The 13,993-nt window shown below is 41.3% G+C and overlaps 2 protein-coding genes across 2 annotated transcripts in view; one reads left to right on the top strand and one right to left on the bottom strand.

Moving 5' to 3' along the window:
- Positions 1-761: 761 nt before the first annotated feature.
- On the bottom strand, positions 762-3,397 carry LOC120545732 (EKC/KEOPS complex subunit Lage3). The gene is made up of 3 exons (XM_039780293.1): positions 3,267-3,397; positions 2,021-2,149; positions 762-1,288 (listed from the first exon to the last, which is right to left on the bottom strand). The coding sequence occupies exons 1-3, from the start codon at positions 3,314-3,316 to the stop codon at positions 1,174-1,176; spliced, it is 294 nt and encodes a 97-aa protein (XP_039636227.1). The 5' UTR covers positions 3,317-3,397; the 3' UTR covers positions 762-1,173.
- Positions 3,398-6,418: 3,021 nt separating this feature from the next.
- LOC120545695 (cGMP-dependent protein kinase 1-like) overlaps positions 6,419-13,993 on the top strand; it is a 32,623-nt gene continuing 25,048 nt past the window's right edge. Inside the window, exons 1-4 of the mRNA XM_039780247.1 lie at positions 6,419-6,642; positions 10,456-10,701; positions 13,472-13,607; positions 13,911-13,977. Of these exons, the coding sequence (XP_039636181.1) occupies positions 10,467-10,701; positions 13,472-13,607; positions 13,911-13,977 (438 nt within the window). The 5' untranslated portion in view covers positions 6,419-6,642; positions 10,456-10,466. The remainder of the gene's footprint in view (positions 6,643-10,455; positions 10,702-13,471; positions 13,608-13,910; positions 13,978-13,993) is intronic.

The raw sequence follows: 13,993 nt of genomic DNA, 5'->3' as shown, positions 1-13,993 counted from the left end.
GCCCTCTGCTGGTCTCACCACGGAGATGTCTTCATAGTCATAGAAAGTAGTTTCCCCACACATTTTCAAAACTCCTCCAGGCCTTTTCAAAAGGACACTACAATATATAAATATATCCCATGGCCACTCAGAACCATAAGCATCGTCTTGTCTTCCCGTCAACCATGAGACAAAACAACACTAGCTTTTTTTATTATTATTTTTTAACCCTTGTCGTCTTCCCGTCGACCGTGCAACTTTGTGATTTTCTGGGTCGAAATTTCCACTTTTTCTTGTTCTTTTTCTACACTTTTCTCTAGCTTTTTGTCGATTTTATTCCAATTTTGGAATAATGTTTTTTTTTTCACTTTACCCCCCAATTTATTAGCGTTTTTTTAATTGTTTTTGTCAATTTTTTAATACGTTTTTTTTTCGCTTTTTCAATTTTTTTGGGCGTTTAAATTGTTTTTGTCAATTTTTTTATGTTTTTTCCCATTTTTTGTGTCACTTTTTTTTTTACTATGTTCTTGTCAATTTTTTTGTCGCTTTTTGTCACCTATGGCGATGTTTTTGATGGGGTTTTTTGTCACTTTTTCCAGTTTTTTTCTTCTTTTCTTTTTCCCCCTGCGTTTTTGTCATTCTTTTGTCATAGTTCTGATAAAGAAAGTTTATTTTAATTTAAATTTGACCCGAGGACAACAGGAGGGTTAAACACAAACACAACTGTCCAGTGTAACTTGACTCCAAAAATGTGAATTATCGTACGAAAAACTAAACAGCAATCTGTTTCCATCTCCAATAGTTAGTTTGGTTTATTTGAGACTTTTGTTCACCTCCCTGTCAGGCAGGCTGACGATGGACCAAAAATATTTATAACACACATTCAAACGTTCTGGGTCCCCACACACACTGTTCCATGACTTTAAGGGCCTACAATACCATTTCCATTTGGAACCTTAAACACCAACAGACCTTGAGTCCAGAAAACTGAGTCCAGAAAATATTCACATCACATTTTCTCAAACTACGGTCTGAAAAACAAGGCGGCAACGGCATCGTCACACGGTACCAGCTGCCCGTTGCTCAGACTTGCCCTTCTCTTCAATGCTCACAGTTTGAGCCAGTGTCCCCAGATTGAGGAGGACCAGAGGGTGGGACATGGTCCCGAACGTGCGTGCGTGCGTGCGGCGGGCGTCACTGGGAAACCGGCGGGCCGAACATCTCCATGGTCTCCGCGACCAGCGCCAGGTGGTCCAGAAACGAGCTCACGGACACTCGGAGGATCCGAGCCTCCTCGGCGCTCCACCTCCTGCAGCACACGGAGAACGACAGAGATCACAACGCTGTTAGGGCTGCGCGCTATGACGGAGATATCGCCATAACCATATTACCTGCGATACTTAAACACATATTAAGGTGTTCTCAGTATTCTGCTGAAATCCAACAAACTTTAAAGCTTAAAGACATCACACACAACATACACATACATCATAAACAGGATGATTTAAAACGAATAAAAGGAAATCCCTTCCAACTTTAGTTTACTGAACTAATTGAACATTGATTTAAATATAAAAGGCGGCAGTAAAAAGACTAACGACAGTTACATTTTACATTGCAGTTTTCTGATGATGTTCTCTTGCGACAGTTGATATCACGATGGCGATAAAAAAACAAACAATGTATTGTGCATCCTTTAACACAGTTGTCTCACATAGCCAGACCTTCCTCCACAGAGCTGCAGAGGAAGGTCTGGCTAGTACACACAGCATTCCTGGATTGGAGAAAAACATGCTCTGGTTTATTGGCATTAGACTACAGCGTCCATAGTCTGTATCACTTAGCCCCCGCCCCAAGACGATTGTGATTGGTTTAAAGAAATGCCAATAAACCAGAGCACGTTTTTCTCCCATCCAGGAATGCTGTGTGGACTGGCCAGACCTCCCTCCGCAGCGCTGTGGAGGAAGGTCTGGCAATGCGAGACTAGGAACACTGTGACCGTGGGGTAAAGGCTGAAGAGGTCTGACGGCGTTTTCCTCACACAGACAGCGTGCTGCCGGTCACCGCGAGCTGTTTGCTGATGCCGCCTTTCCTCGGCTCGGCGTCCGGCGCCAGAGAGCGCAGGGCGACCGTGGCCTCGCGCGCCGATGGGAAGGGAACCTCCACGGAGCTGCTGGACGGTCAAGGAAGTTACAGAGTTATATATACACATACACATACATATACATATACACATACATACATATATATATATATATATATATATATATATATATATATATATATATATATATATACATACATATATACATATACATATACAGGCTTCAAAATTAACTTTTTCGTCTACCAGCCAAATGGCTAATGAATGTTCAAATATTACCAGCCATTCAATAGATTACCATTGGGTTTTTTGGCTGGTGAGTGAAGCCAATCTACCAGCCACTTGCATATTTCACCAGCATTTGGCTGGTAAACGGTGCTAATTTAGAACCCTGTACACATATATATATATATATATATATATATATATATATATATATATATATATATATATACACACACACACACACAGAGAGACACACACACACAGGAGACACACAGAGACAGACACACACACACACACACACAGGAGACACACACAGAGACAGAGACACACACACACACAGAGAGACACACACAAAGGAGACACACACACAGAGACAGAGACACACACAGACACAGAGAGAGAGAGACACACACACAGACAGACACACACACACACACACACACAGAGACAGACACACACAGAGACACACACAGAAGACACACACACACGCACACACAGACATACAGAGTGTGTGTGTGTGTACAATGCATGTTTTACTGTACAGTTCATCTGTTTACAATAAAGCCTTTTTTTTTTTTTAAGAATTCGAGCCGTGTCAACATTCCTTAAAGAGGACTATAATGAACATGATGACCGTTTACTAGTCCGAGTTCAGTCCATATACTGTTAATATTAATGGTTCAGTCCATAGACTGTTAATATTAATAGTTTAGTCCATAGACTGTTAATATTAATGGTTCAGTCCGAGTTTAGTCCATAGCCTGTAATGTTCTCTTAATACATCCATGGTAATGGTTCAGTCCGGACTTTCAGACAGGAACTTTAAAGCAACATGTAGCATTTAGGCTAACGGTTAGCTGCTATCGCGCCGTATCTCAGTAATTCCCGTGTGAACAGGACTTTAAAACAGCCAGACACGGCTCAGAGTGAACTAGCAGCGGGTTATATGAAAGGATACAACTCCAGTCGGCCGGTTTCAGGGTTTCTTTCTCCGTCCGTCGCCGCCATCCTGCTTGTTGTTGTTGTGTTGAAGCGGAGGAAGCTTCCGGAGGAGAAGAAACAACTTCCGGTTCGAATGTTGTCACCAGCGACGGTTGGTGGTACCGCCCATAGCGGCGGAGGGCGGTACTACAGCTACAGTACTTCACAGCAAAACTGACACACAACACGAGAAAAAGGATGGAGAATGAGAGGTGGGAAGAGTACAAAAATATTCTACTTAAGTAAAAGTATGATTACTTTGATGAACTTTTACTTAAGTACAAATCAAATTACCGGCATACAAATCTACTCAAGTAAAACTAGATTAGATTAGATTCAATGTTATTGTCATTGTGCAGAGTACAAGTACAACGACAACGAAATGCAGTTTGAGTCCAACCAGAAGTGCAAAAAGAGCAGAAAAGTGCAATATATATATATATATATATATATATATATATACACATACATACATACATACATACATACATTAGCACATTAGCTTATAGAGCAGAATATGGCATATGTGATATGAACAACATGTACAGATATGTGCAATGTAGTAGCAATAACATTATAATAGTAGTAAGAATAATATAGATATATGCAGTATAGCTCATTTTAAATTTGCTCAGAGTCAAAGTTACTTAGTTACTTTTTAACATTGGGATATAGTTTTTTATATTTATACTTTTTTAATAACTTATGGAGCTCAGCGCCAATTCTTTCAGGAAGACCGCTCTCTCTTCCTAAAACCATTCAGCTGTTTCGAGGCGTTCACTTTTCAGTAAACCAACCAGAATTGGCCACGAAGTTCATGATCCAATCACAACGTGACATCCTGCTTTAAATGGCTTCTCTCTGTTGCTGTCAGCTGTCTTCTCAGACAGAGACACGGGGTCTGGTGGTCCATTTATTTTATTTTATTTTGTATTATACACACTAGACACACCTTCAGTATTAGGTACAGTACAGGCCATTGGACACACCTTTCTCATTATTTTGTTTTCTTTTCTGACTATTTACATTTGTAGATTCTCACTGAAGGCTAAAAATGAATGAATGCATATGGAATTATGTACTTAACAAGTGGAAATAACTGAAAACATGTCTTATATTTTACATTCTTCAAAGTAGCCACCCTTTGCTTTTTTATTAATAAGGGAAATAATTCCACAAATGAACCCTGACAAAGCACACCTGTGAAGGTAAAACCATTTCAGGTGACTACCTCATGAAGCTCATTGAGAGAACACCAAGGGTTTGCAGAGTTATCAAAAAAAGCAAAGGGTGGCTACTTTGAAGAATCTAAAATATAAGACATGTTTTCAGTTATTTCACACTTTTTTGTTAAGTACATAATTCCATATGTGTTCATTCATAGTTTTGATGCCTTCTGTGAGAATCTACAATGTAAATAGTCATGAAAATAAAAAGGAAACACATTGAATGAGAAGGTGTGTCCAAACTTTTGGCCTGTACTGTATAAGCATTTGTTAAGAAATATAATTCATGAGAAGGGTTTATGTTTAGGGACAGCTTCTTTCCCACTGCCATCACTCTACTGAACTGAGGATAAGTGGGGTCATCCCCACTTTGGCCACTCACCCTCTTCTCTACACATTACATACTTATCATTCCAATATGCATCTTGCATACTACTTTGCACTATTACTTTTTGCACTTTACATCCCACTCCATGTGTACTTGTCTTGATATTATGTCTTATTTGTATTTTTCTATATTACGTTGATATGTGCCTATATGTATATTGTTGTCTCTATTGTACAGTATGTGTCTATATTACTAGTTGTCTACTGAATATTTACTACTATATGTCTATTTGTTGAATGTATAGAGAGTTAACACCTACCAAAGTCAAATTCCTTGTGTATGTAAGTATACTTGGCCAATAAAATGGATTCTGATTCTGATAAAATAAGATTAGAAAACGTATTCAGAATCAGAAACACAATCTGGGTTTATTGCCATTTTCACACACGAAAGCTCGGCCTCGGTGCTTGGTTCACATAGAAACTGGGGACAACAGAGGAAAACGAGCCTGCTGAGATCACTCTGGCTCATTTACAGTTACTAATGAGCACTGTCCCTGTCAAATTTACAAATAAATGAAATAAACCTATTAAAAGGGGGGGAAACAATAGACAGACAGACAGACAGACAGACAGATAGATAGATACTTTATTGATCTCCAAGGGTAAATTCAAGGTCCCAGTAGCTTAAAGACATCACACACAACATACACATACATCATAAACAGGATGATAAAATAACAAATCCACATGAATAATATGGACAATAAAAGAAAAGATACTAAATATAAAGTAACGTGCTCTATGAGAGGGGGTGTCATGGTGGTATAGTGCAAATAAGTCCAATAGTCCAAGGATAAAGTCTAGAGACCAGCATTAAATATGGACAAAATAAGAGAATAATGTAGAGATAGTAATATAAAAACTTTAGCAGTGCATGGATAAAGTTTAAATAAAAGACAGCATTAAATATGGACATTATAAGAGAATAAAGTAGACAGTAGGATATAGACACAAATCAACAGTCAATATTAGACATTTGAAGTAATAGGGTTACAGCCATTGTTCAAGTATTAAGTTGGGACCTCAGTCCATGTTGGGGGAAGGAGGGGGGGGTACATATAAGCCAGTAAACAGTGTAAATGGTGTAAATAATGAATACAAAAACAAAAGGGTGAATGGTATAGTGCAGGATGTGCAAAAATAATGAGGAATGTTCAGGATATGATTTCTGGAAATAAAAGTAAAAAACATTATATATAATTATTATTTAGATGGCTAAATATATTTCAAAAACATATAAAAAGGGCTTTTAATTTTTTTTTAAGAAGAGTTCCTTGGATCTTTCTTCCTTTTTGAACTTTGTTTCCTTCCAAAGAACACCTTCACACACACACACACACACACACACACACACACACACACACACACACACACACACACACACACACACATAGTCCTTTTTCAGGCTTTCAAAATAAATGTGTGGGGAATCGACTTTTATTTTGTAGTAGTGCTGTCAAACTCAGCTGTGCGCGCGTCCGCGCGTCGCTTCGTTCTGGTTGAGCTCCGTGTCTCCGTGACTCTGCTTTATCTCTGCTGCTGTTTTATAGGCTACTCCACCAACAACAATGTAATCACCTGCACGCGCTCGTTCATGAGTAGCTATAATAATTGGTGAATTAATTTCAAATTAAGAGCCCGATCGCGTTACGACCCAAACCTACCGCGGACCGGTTGGATTCTCAGACTGCAGCGGGTTTTTTTTTTCCATCCGCACTTCACTCTGGGGGGAAAAAAGTGAGTACATGACGAAGAATTGATGGCGTAACGCTTCAGATTAAACACTGAAAACTACAGCGTGAATATGAACTATGTGGAGTGTTGATACAATATTCACTGGGTACTTTTACTGAGAGATAATGCGCAAAAAGCATAAGGGAACAACTTTGTGTTTGAGAAGACATGGCCTACAGGTATTTTATAACTGATTACAGGCTGGCATTGGTGGCGGTGTCATAGCATTCTGATAAGTACAACAAGTACATTATTACATGTCTTTGTATATGGAGTATTTAAAATAGCCTGCTAGTGCAGAGCCCCCACAACTTCATCTGGTTCAATGAATCTGTCGCGGCTCGGCTCGGCTCCTGTAGGGTTCAGCCTGCTGGAGATAACGATGTGGCCAAGGGCGTGACTTTGGGTTCAACATTTGGGTGGGGTTGAAATCCCCACTGTTGAGCAAAATTGAAATTTTGAGCATATCAAACACTTAATTTCCTGCATTCTGGTGATTTCTTTCTGCTGTGCCTTTTCTGCATCAATTTATGCTGCAAATGTCTTTATGTAAAGGAAATTATATACTATTAACTTTATTGTGGCTTCCTTATAGTGAAACATAATATTCAGGGTTTCCAAACCTTCTTAAACATTTAATTCAAAGGCTGACATCAACGAAGAGAGAAACAGAATTTATACTTTTTGTTCACTCAAACGTACAAAAACATTTCTTGCAAGTAATGAAGATGCTTAGGGGTTAAATGTATTAAAAGTATGCATTTTCTTTAGGATATGTAGTGGGGTAAAAGTAAAAGTTTCCAGAAATATAAATAACAGCTATGTAAAAATCCACTTAAATCTCCCATGACATGCTGCTTTTTGTATGCTTTTATATAGACCTTAGGGTCCCCTAATACTGTATCTGAAGTCTCTTTTATATAGACCTTAGGGTCCCCTATTACTGTATCTGAAGTCTCTTTTATATAGACCTTAGTGGTCCCCTAATACTGTATCTGAAGTCTCTTTTATATAGACCTTAGTGGTCCCCTAATACTGTATCTGAAGTCTCTTTTATATAGACCTTAATGGTCCCCTAATACTGTATCTGAAGTCTCTTTTATATAGACCTTAGTGGTCCCCTAATACTGTATCTGAAGTCTCTTTCCCGAAATTCAGCCTTGGTGCAGAATTCCAGCCACTAGAGCCAGTCCCACAATGAGCTTTCCTTAGGATGTGCCATTTCTGTGTCTGTAGCTATTGAGGAGGAGAGAGGTGGGGGTGTGGCCTTGAAAAACTGCCACTTTGCTAGTTTGCAAGCATATACAGTATATATAAATGGACCACCAGACCCCGTGTCTCTGGACGGAGACCAGTGCAGTCTATCAGAAGTCTCTTTCCCGGTGCTGGCTGAGCGTTACTGAGCAGCCTCCAACTGAGCTTGAAGACGTAGATGTGACGTGAGCAACCTGTCTGAAAGTGTGAAGTCTTCTGGTAGCTGTGCCGAGAGAAATCTCAATCATTCCCAATCTTACAGAGACGGAGAGCGTAGGTATATGTAAGGAGATAACATAGACACAGGCTAATTACTGATCACTAACATGCTAGTTAACATTAGTCATTAAACCTAAACAGCTAATGGAAGTCCAAACTGCCTGTGAGCTTCTCCTGTACTATACGGTAATTCCTCTACGGTGTGACAGTAAGTCTCGTGGTTATGACCCAATCGTTAGCCTATTTTTATAAAAGCGTCTGCTACGGAGCCATAACGTGAGGTACAAGGTAATGGAGCCTTTTATACATTGTCGTGTTTCTTTAGAAATAAACAACGGACAAATAGAGTCTTTAAACGCTTCAGATGTCAAGTTAATTGCTGTCAAAGTGACGTCAAAATGAATGGGAGTCAATGGGATGCTAACGGTGAGGTGAGTGGTTGTTAGCATCAAAATGGCGCCATAGGAGCTATGCTTGCCAGACGCTCGCTTACCCCCTTGTTTTCAACCCATGATGTCTCTCTCTCTCTCTCTCTCTCATGGGTGGGCCAAATTCTCTGGGCGGGCAAAGCAGAGAAAGGGGAGGTAACCTTTCTCCTTATGACCTCATAAGGAGAAGATTCCTGATTGGCCCATCTGAGCTTTCATTTTCTCAAAGGCAGAGCAGGATACCCAGGGCTCCGTTTACACCTATCACCATTTCTAGCCACTGGGGGACCATAGGCAGGCTGGGGGAACGCATATTAATGTTAAAAAAGATTTTCATGCTATGGGACCTTTAAGAACAGTAACAAAGTATTTGTACTTTGTTACAACACTGGTTAACCCAGGGTACTCAAAAGCACTTTTGCCGCTTGACAGAGCAAGATACATGAAAACAAACTGAGCTGTATCGGGTCGGGTTGTCCGTTCATTATAAGTGACGGGACAACCGACCCAACGGAACGGCCAGAGGTGTCCTTTCCCGACATTTATTGTTAACGTTAGCTACCTGATTGAGTCTCCAGGTAAGAGACAGCTAACGTTAACTGTTAGCAACAAAAAAAATAAAAAAGCCGATTGAGACGAATATTCTGAATGCGCTGTATACACGTCCAAAGAATGCCTCTAAAAACGGAATAATACCGAGATATGACACGTCTTAATCAGAAAGTGCTATATTCAGAAAAAAAACCTTGAATATCCAACCGGAATATGTTGTTTACATGACCTGTATCAAATTCCGAATATTGTCACATTCGGAATAATAGTGGAATATTGGTGTGCATGAAAACTCAGGGTACTTAGGACCCTATCTCGCACCCGGCGAGCCGCAGCGCAAAGCCCGGCTCAAGTGTCTTTGCTAGTTTAAAGTGCCCATATTATGAAAAAAACACTTTTTCTGGGATTTGGGGTGTTCTTTTGTGTCTCTGGTGCTTCCACACACATACAGACTTTGAAATAAAACCATCCATGCTGTTCTGAGTGAGATACGGTTTCTGAATGTGTCCTGCCTTCAGTCTCCTAGTGAGCTGTTCAAAATCGGCTCGGACTGTGACGTCACAGTCCGAAATGAGCTGGCTAACCACAACCGTTAGCTCGTAGCGTTAGCGTTAGCATGCTAATGCTAGCATGCTACGTCGTTCTCAATAGCAAAGCACTGCTACAACACACACAAGTTCACCATAATCTACAAAAGAACTACTTCCATGAGCTCCCTGGTTTAGAAGAAGTCTCCCAGCTAATCCTGCCTTGTAACTGACCAAAGTTGGAGAAACAGGCTTTCTTTTACTGTCTCTAGAGTTAGCTAGGTGACATGATCTACATCTGAACTACTGAGCATGTGCGAGTGCAATCAAAGATAGTACAGAAGAAGAAGATGAAAAGAGGTCTCACTCTGTAGCTAAAACAGAAACCAGGTGAAAAGAGGCTCTGCAGCAGTGAGAGAGAGCTGTGCAGTACAACAACAATATGGTGTTTTTAGAAAATTAAACCATGTAAACCTATTCTGGTATAACCTTAAAATACAGTTATGAACCTGAAAATGAGCAGAATATGGGCGCTTTAAGACCGACTCAGTTGTCAATTTCCTGTCCAGCGCCCGCGTCGTTTAAATAGCAAATGCACCTGCGCTCATCTGTGGCCCATCATAACAGCAATGCTCCAAGGTCCAAACGCGCCTGGCTTTTAAAGGGAATGGGAGATGATCTCTGATTGGTTGATTGCATGTTACGCCCAAAACACACCTCTGATCAAACTAGCAAAAGTGGATTTGGACACGCCCTGAACGCACCTGCGCCAGGCGCTTCACGGTGTGCGCTTAGATTGCCCTCAGTGTGTTTCTGCTCTCTCTCTCTTCCTGCAGTAAACCTGTGGATGTACGTGTATATGGCGATGTCTAAGAGCGGCGGCGGCGGCGGCACGCTGCGGGACCTGCAGCTGGCTCTGCAGCTGAAGATCGAGGAGCTGCGGCAGAGAGACTCTCTGATCGACGAGCTGGAGCTGGAGCTGGACACCAAGGACGACCTGATCCGACAGCTGCAGGTCGAGCTGGACCGACACCGCAGCGCCACGCGGCATGCCGCCAACGCCGCCGACACGCCAAGCACAGGTGCGTTACCCTGACCTTTTTAACCCTCTGAGGTCTAGAAGAGCATTTTCTGATCCCCGTGTGTTTCATATCAAAATGTTCAGAACAAACTCAGCTTTCTGTAGAGTGATGCGCACATTGTTTCTAGAGCGATGTGTGAAGAGATAATTTGGTGCAGGTAGTGCTGGGTAACAAATTCAATACTTTTTAGGCACCGACCGAATTGCCTCTAAAGTATTGAGTATGGAAACATGAAAAGTAATAGTGGAGTTAACAGTGAAATAGATTCAGTGTATGAACATTACACTGTCATTTTGTGGGCTGGAACATCTTTAGTACAAAGTACTTTTTGTGTGGACGAGTGTATTTTAACTGTGGGAGGAGGAGGATGCCACAATGAAACAGTAAATACATGAATAAATATGAAAACATATCTTAAGTTTGGTGTCTGGTTAAACTGTAATACTCTCGTCAAACCCCCTCCAAACTTCCCAACCCTTAAAAACTTTAACTGAATAAAATGTGAAAGAATCTCCTACTTTGGTGTCTGGTTAAACATTCCGACATACTATCTTTAAACCTTCTCCAAACTTCAGTTTTGGTGAAATGCTAAATCATTAATTTACCGGCTTAATAATACTTCCTATAAATATGCACCAAGAGTGTACTATTAAATATTCATGATGCACCCACACACTGTTTTATCTTGTCCGTTGCGTGCCCTGGTCCTGAAAACATTCCATTTAAATGTTTTTCTCTCTATTTTCTTTATAGTTGTGAGAAAAATAAATTTGAATGTGAAGCTCACCCCCCCAGGGTTGAAAAAACAAACAAACAGACAACATGATGTCAGGAGTTAGAAGAACCTACAACATATGAGAATTAAAACATAGTTACTTTTTCTTCACTGTTGCTTTCGCTTCGGCTTCTCTCCTCCTACAGCACAGCTGCTTCCAGACATGAAAATGTGAGGTTATATGTTTCCTCAAGAGGGATCTGATATGTTATTCTTGTCCACCAGCCTCTGCATCCCCAGCTGCACCTTTGCTCCTTTGCAACTTAAAGGTTATAAGGTACCGTGCTGGATTACCAACATGGGAGAAGTGGGCAACAAGAGCGAGAACTCCAGGGGCACTTAGGGAATAGCAAAGTAGTATCATAGAACAGTTGAAGGTATTTTAAAGGTCCTATGGCATGCTGCTTTTTGGATGCTTTGATATAGACCTTAGTGGTCCCCTAATACTGTATCTGAAGTCTCTTTTATATAGGCCTTAGTGGTCCCCTAATACTGTATCTGAAGTCTCTTTTATATAGACCTTAGTGGTCCCCTAATACTGTATCTGAAGTCTCTTTTATATAGGCCTTAGTGGTCCCCTAATACTGTATCTGAAGTCTCTTTCCCGAAATTCAGCCTTGGTCCAGAATTCCAGCCACTAGAGCCAGTCCCACAATGAGCTTTCCTTAGGATGTGCCATTTCTGTGTCTGTAGCTATTGAGGAGGAGAGAGGGGGGGGGGCAAGGTGGAGGGTGTGGCCTTGACCAGCTTGCCATGGGCAAAGCAGAGAAAGGGGAGGTAACCTTGCTCCTTATGACATCATAAGGAGAAGATTCCTGATTGGCCCATCTGAGCTTTCATTTTCTCAAAGGCAGAGCAGGATACCCAGGGCTCGGTTTAAACCTATCACCATTTCTAGCCACTGGGGGACCATAGGCAGGCTGGGGGAACGCATATTAATGTTAAAAAACCTCATAAAGTGACATTTTCATGCCATGGGACCTTTAAAACCTTGAAATATTCAATATTTGAGAAAAGATTCAGAACTGGATGTGACGCAACAAGTCCTCCAAACAATACAACAATATGAGTCGTTTGTAATACGACCCACATGAGCGTTTCATAAGTTAGCGCCCCCTAGCGGTGGCAGGAAATACGTCCTCGTATCTAAACCAGAGAAGGTAACGGTCGCGGTTTTAAACATGTCGTTAACGTTGTGAAACGGTCCCAATTGTGTTAGGTTTAGACACCAAAACTACTGAGTTAAGTTGGTAAAAATATGGAGGTTTGGGTTCAAATCAGACCTCACTTCACTTCCTGAAGGTTACCACGTGACGCAGAACGTTGTCTCGATTTGCCAGATCTTCCTCCACAGCGCTGTGGAGGAGGGTCTGGCTAGTCCACACAGCATTCTGGGATGGGAGAAAAACGTCCTCTGGCTTATTGGCATTTCTTTAAACCAATAGCAATCGTCTTGGGTGTTGCTAAGCTCCACACTGAGCCGCGGTGCCTCTGCTAAATAGTCTCAGGAAGGAACTTGTTTTGGTGGAACATGTGGACGTTCAAAAGTATTTTTTAGTCGTGCAACAGAAAACTCAGATTGGACAGATAGTCTAGCTAGCTGTCTGGATTTACCCTGCAGAGATCTGAGGAGCAGTTAACCATAGTCCTCACAAATCAGCCAGAGGTTAGAACGCCAACACAGAGACAGAGGAAGATAGTGGACATCCGGCCGGAAATTATGTACATACGGTGGCATCGGAGCAATCCCGTAAACGAACCGGCGTCGATATAGACTACGCAAAACGTGACATTTGTCAAGTAAAAAAAAAAAACCTCTCTGTTTCCTTTTCTTTTCAAACTGGACATGAACCCCAGTCTCCTGGGTGAAAGTCCTGTTTGTTTGACCCATCCCCCTCCCCCCCAACCTGCCTCCTTACAAAATTTGGTGCAGGACAGTCTCGTGTGATAACCAGTTGTTCTGTTTAACCATCATCTCTCTGTTTGTGTCTAAAGGAGCAGCAGTTCAGACTCCAGCAGCGCCTGATGAGCCTCAGCGCATGAAGAGACAGGCCATCTCTGCAGAGCCCACCGCCATAGACCCCTCCCAGCTCACTGACGTCACACTCAAAAGCTACGACAAGAACAAGGAGTAAGCACACACATGCACGCATAGGCACGCAGAAACGCACTCACACGCGCACACGAATCAGAGAAGTTCTATAAAGAAATGACTTGATTATAAAAATTGTTGCTGATTAATTATATAGTTGACTACTGATCTACACAAGACCAGAGCCACGTTGACTCGTTTCAAGTAATTTGAAAAATGACTAATTGATTATTAAAACAGTTGGGGATTGAGTATTTGCCAACTAATTGATTTATTGTATATTTGCAGCTCTAACACAGACACACACATTGGATGAAATGTATTTAAATTCTGTATTTGCAGGTCCAGTGAGCTGATCCAGAGGGCTCTAATGGACAATGACTTCATGAAACATCTGGAACACGGGCAGGTAACCTCAGCTGCTT

The sequence above is a fragment of the Perca fluviatilis genome, chromosome 17 (assembly GCF_010015445.1).
Source record: "Perca fluviatilis chromosome 17, GENO_Pfluv_1.0, whole genome shotgun sequence".
NCBI lineage: Eukaryota > Metazoa > Chordata > Actinopteri > Perciformes > Percidae > Perca > Perca fluviatilis.
The sequence above is the reverse complement of the archived record's forward strand: the minus strand, read 5'-3'. Positions and strand labels throughout refer to the sequence as shown.

What these genes read in the sequence shown, in the direction of transcription:
- LOC120545732 (XM_039780293.1), bottom strand. Translation starts at nt 3,316, where the DNA reads ATGGCGGCGACGGACGGAGAAAGAAACCCTGAAACCGGCCGACTGGAG. An exon ending in GAAACCGGCCGACTGGAGTT is followed by an intron (nt 2,150 to 3,266) that starts GTATCCTTTCAT and finishes ACCGTCCAGCAG; the next exon opens with CTCCGTGGAGGTTCCCTTCC. An exon ending in ACCGGCAGCACGCTGTCTGT is followed by an intron (nt 1,289 to 2,020) that starts GTGAGGAAAACG and finishes CGTGTGCTGCAG; the next exon opens with GAGGTGGAGCGCCGAGGAGG.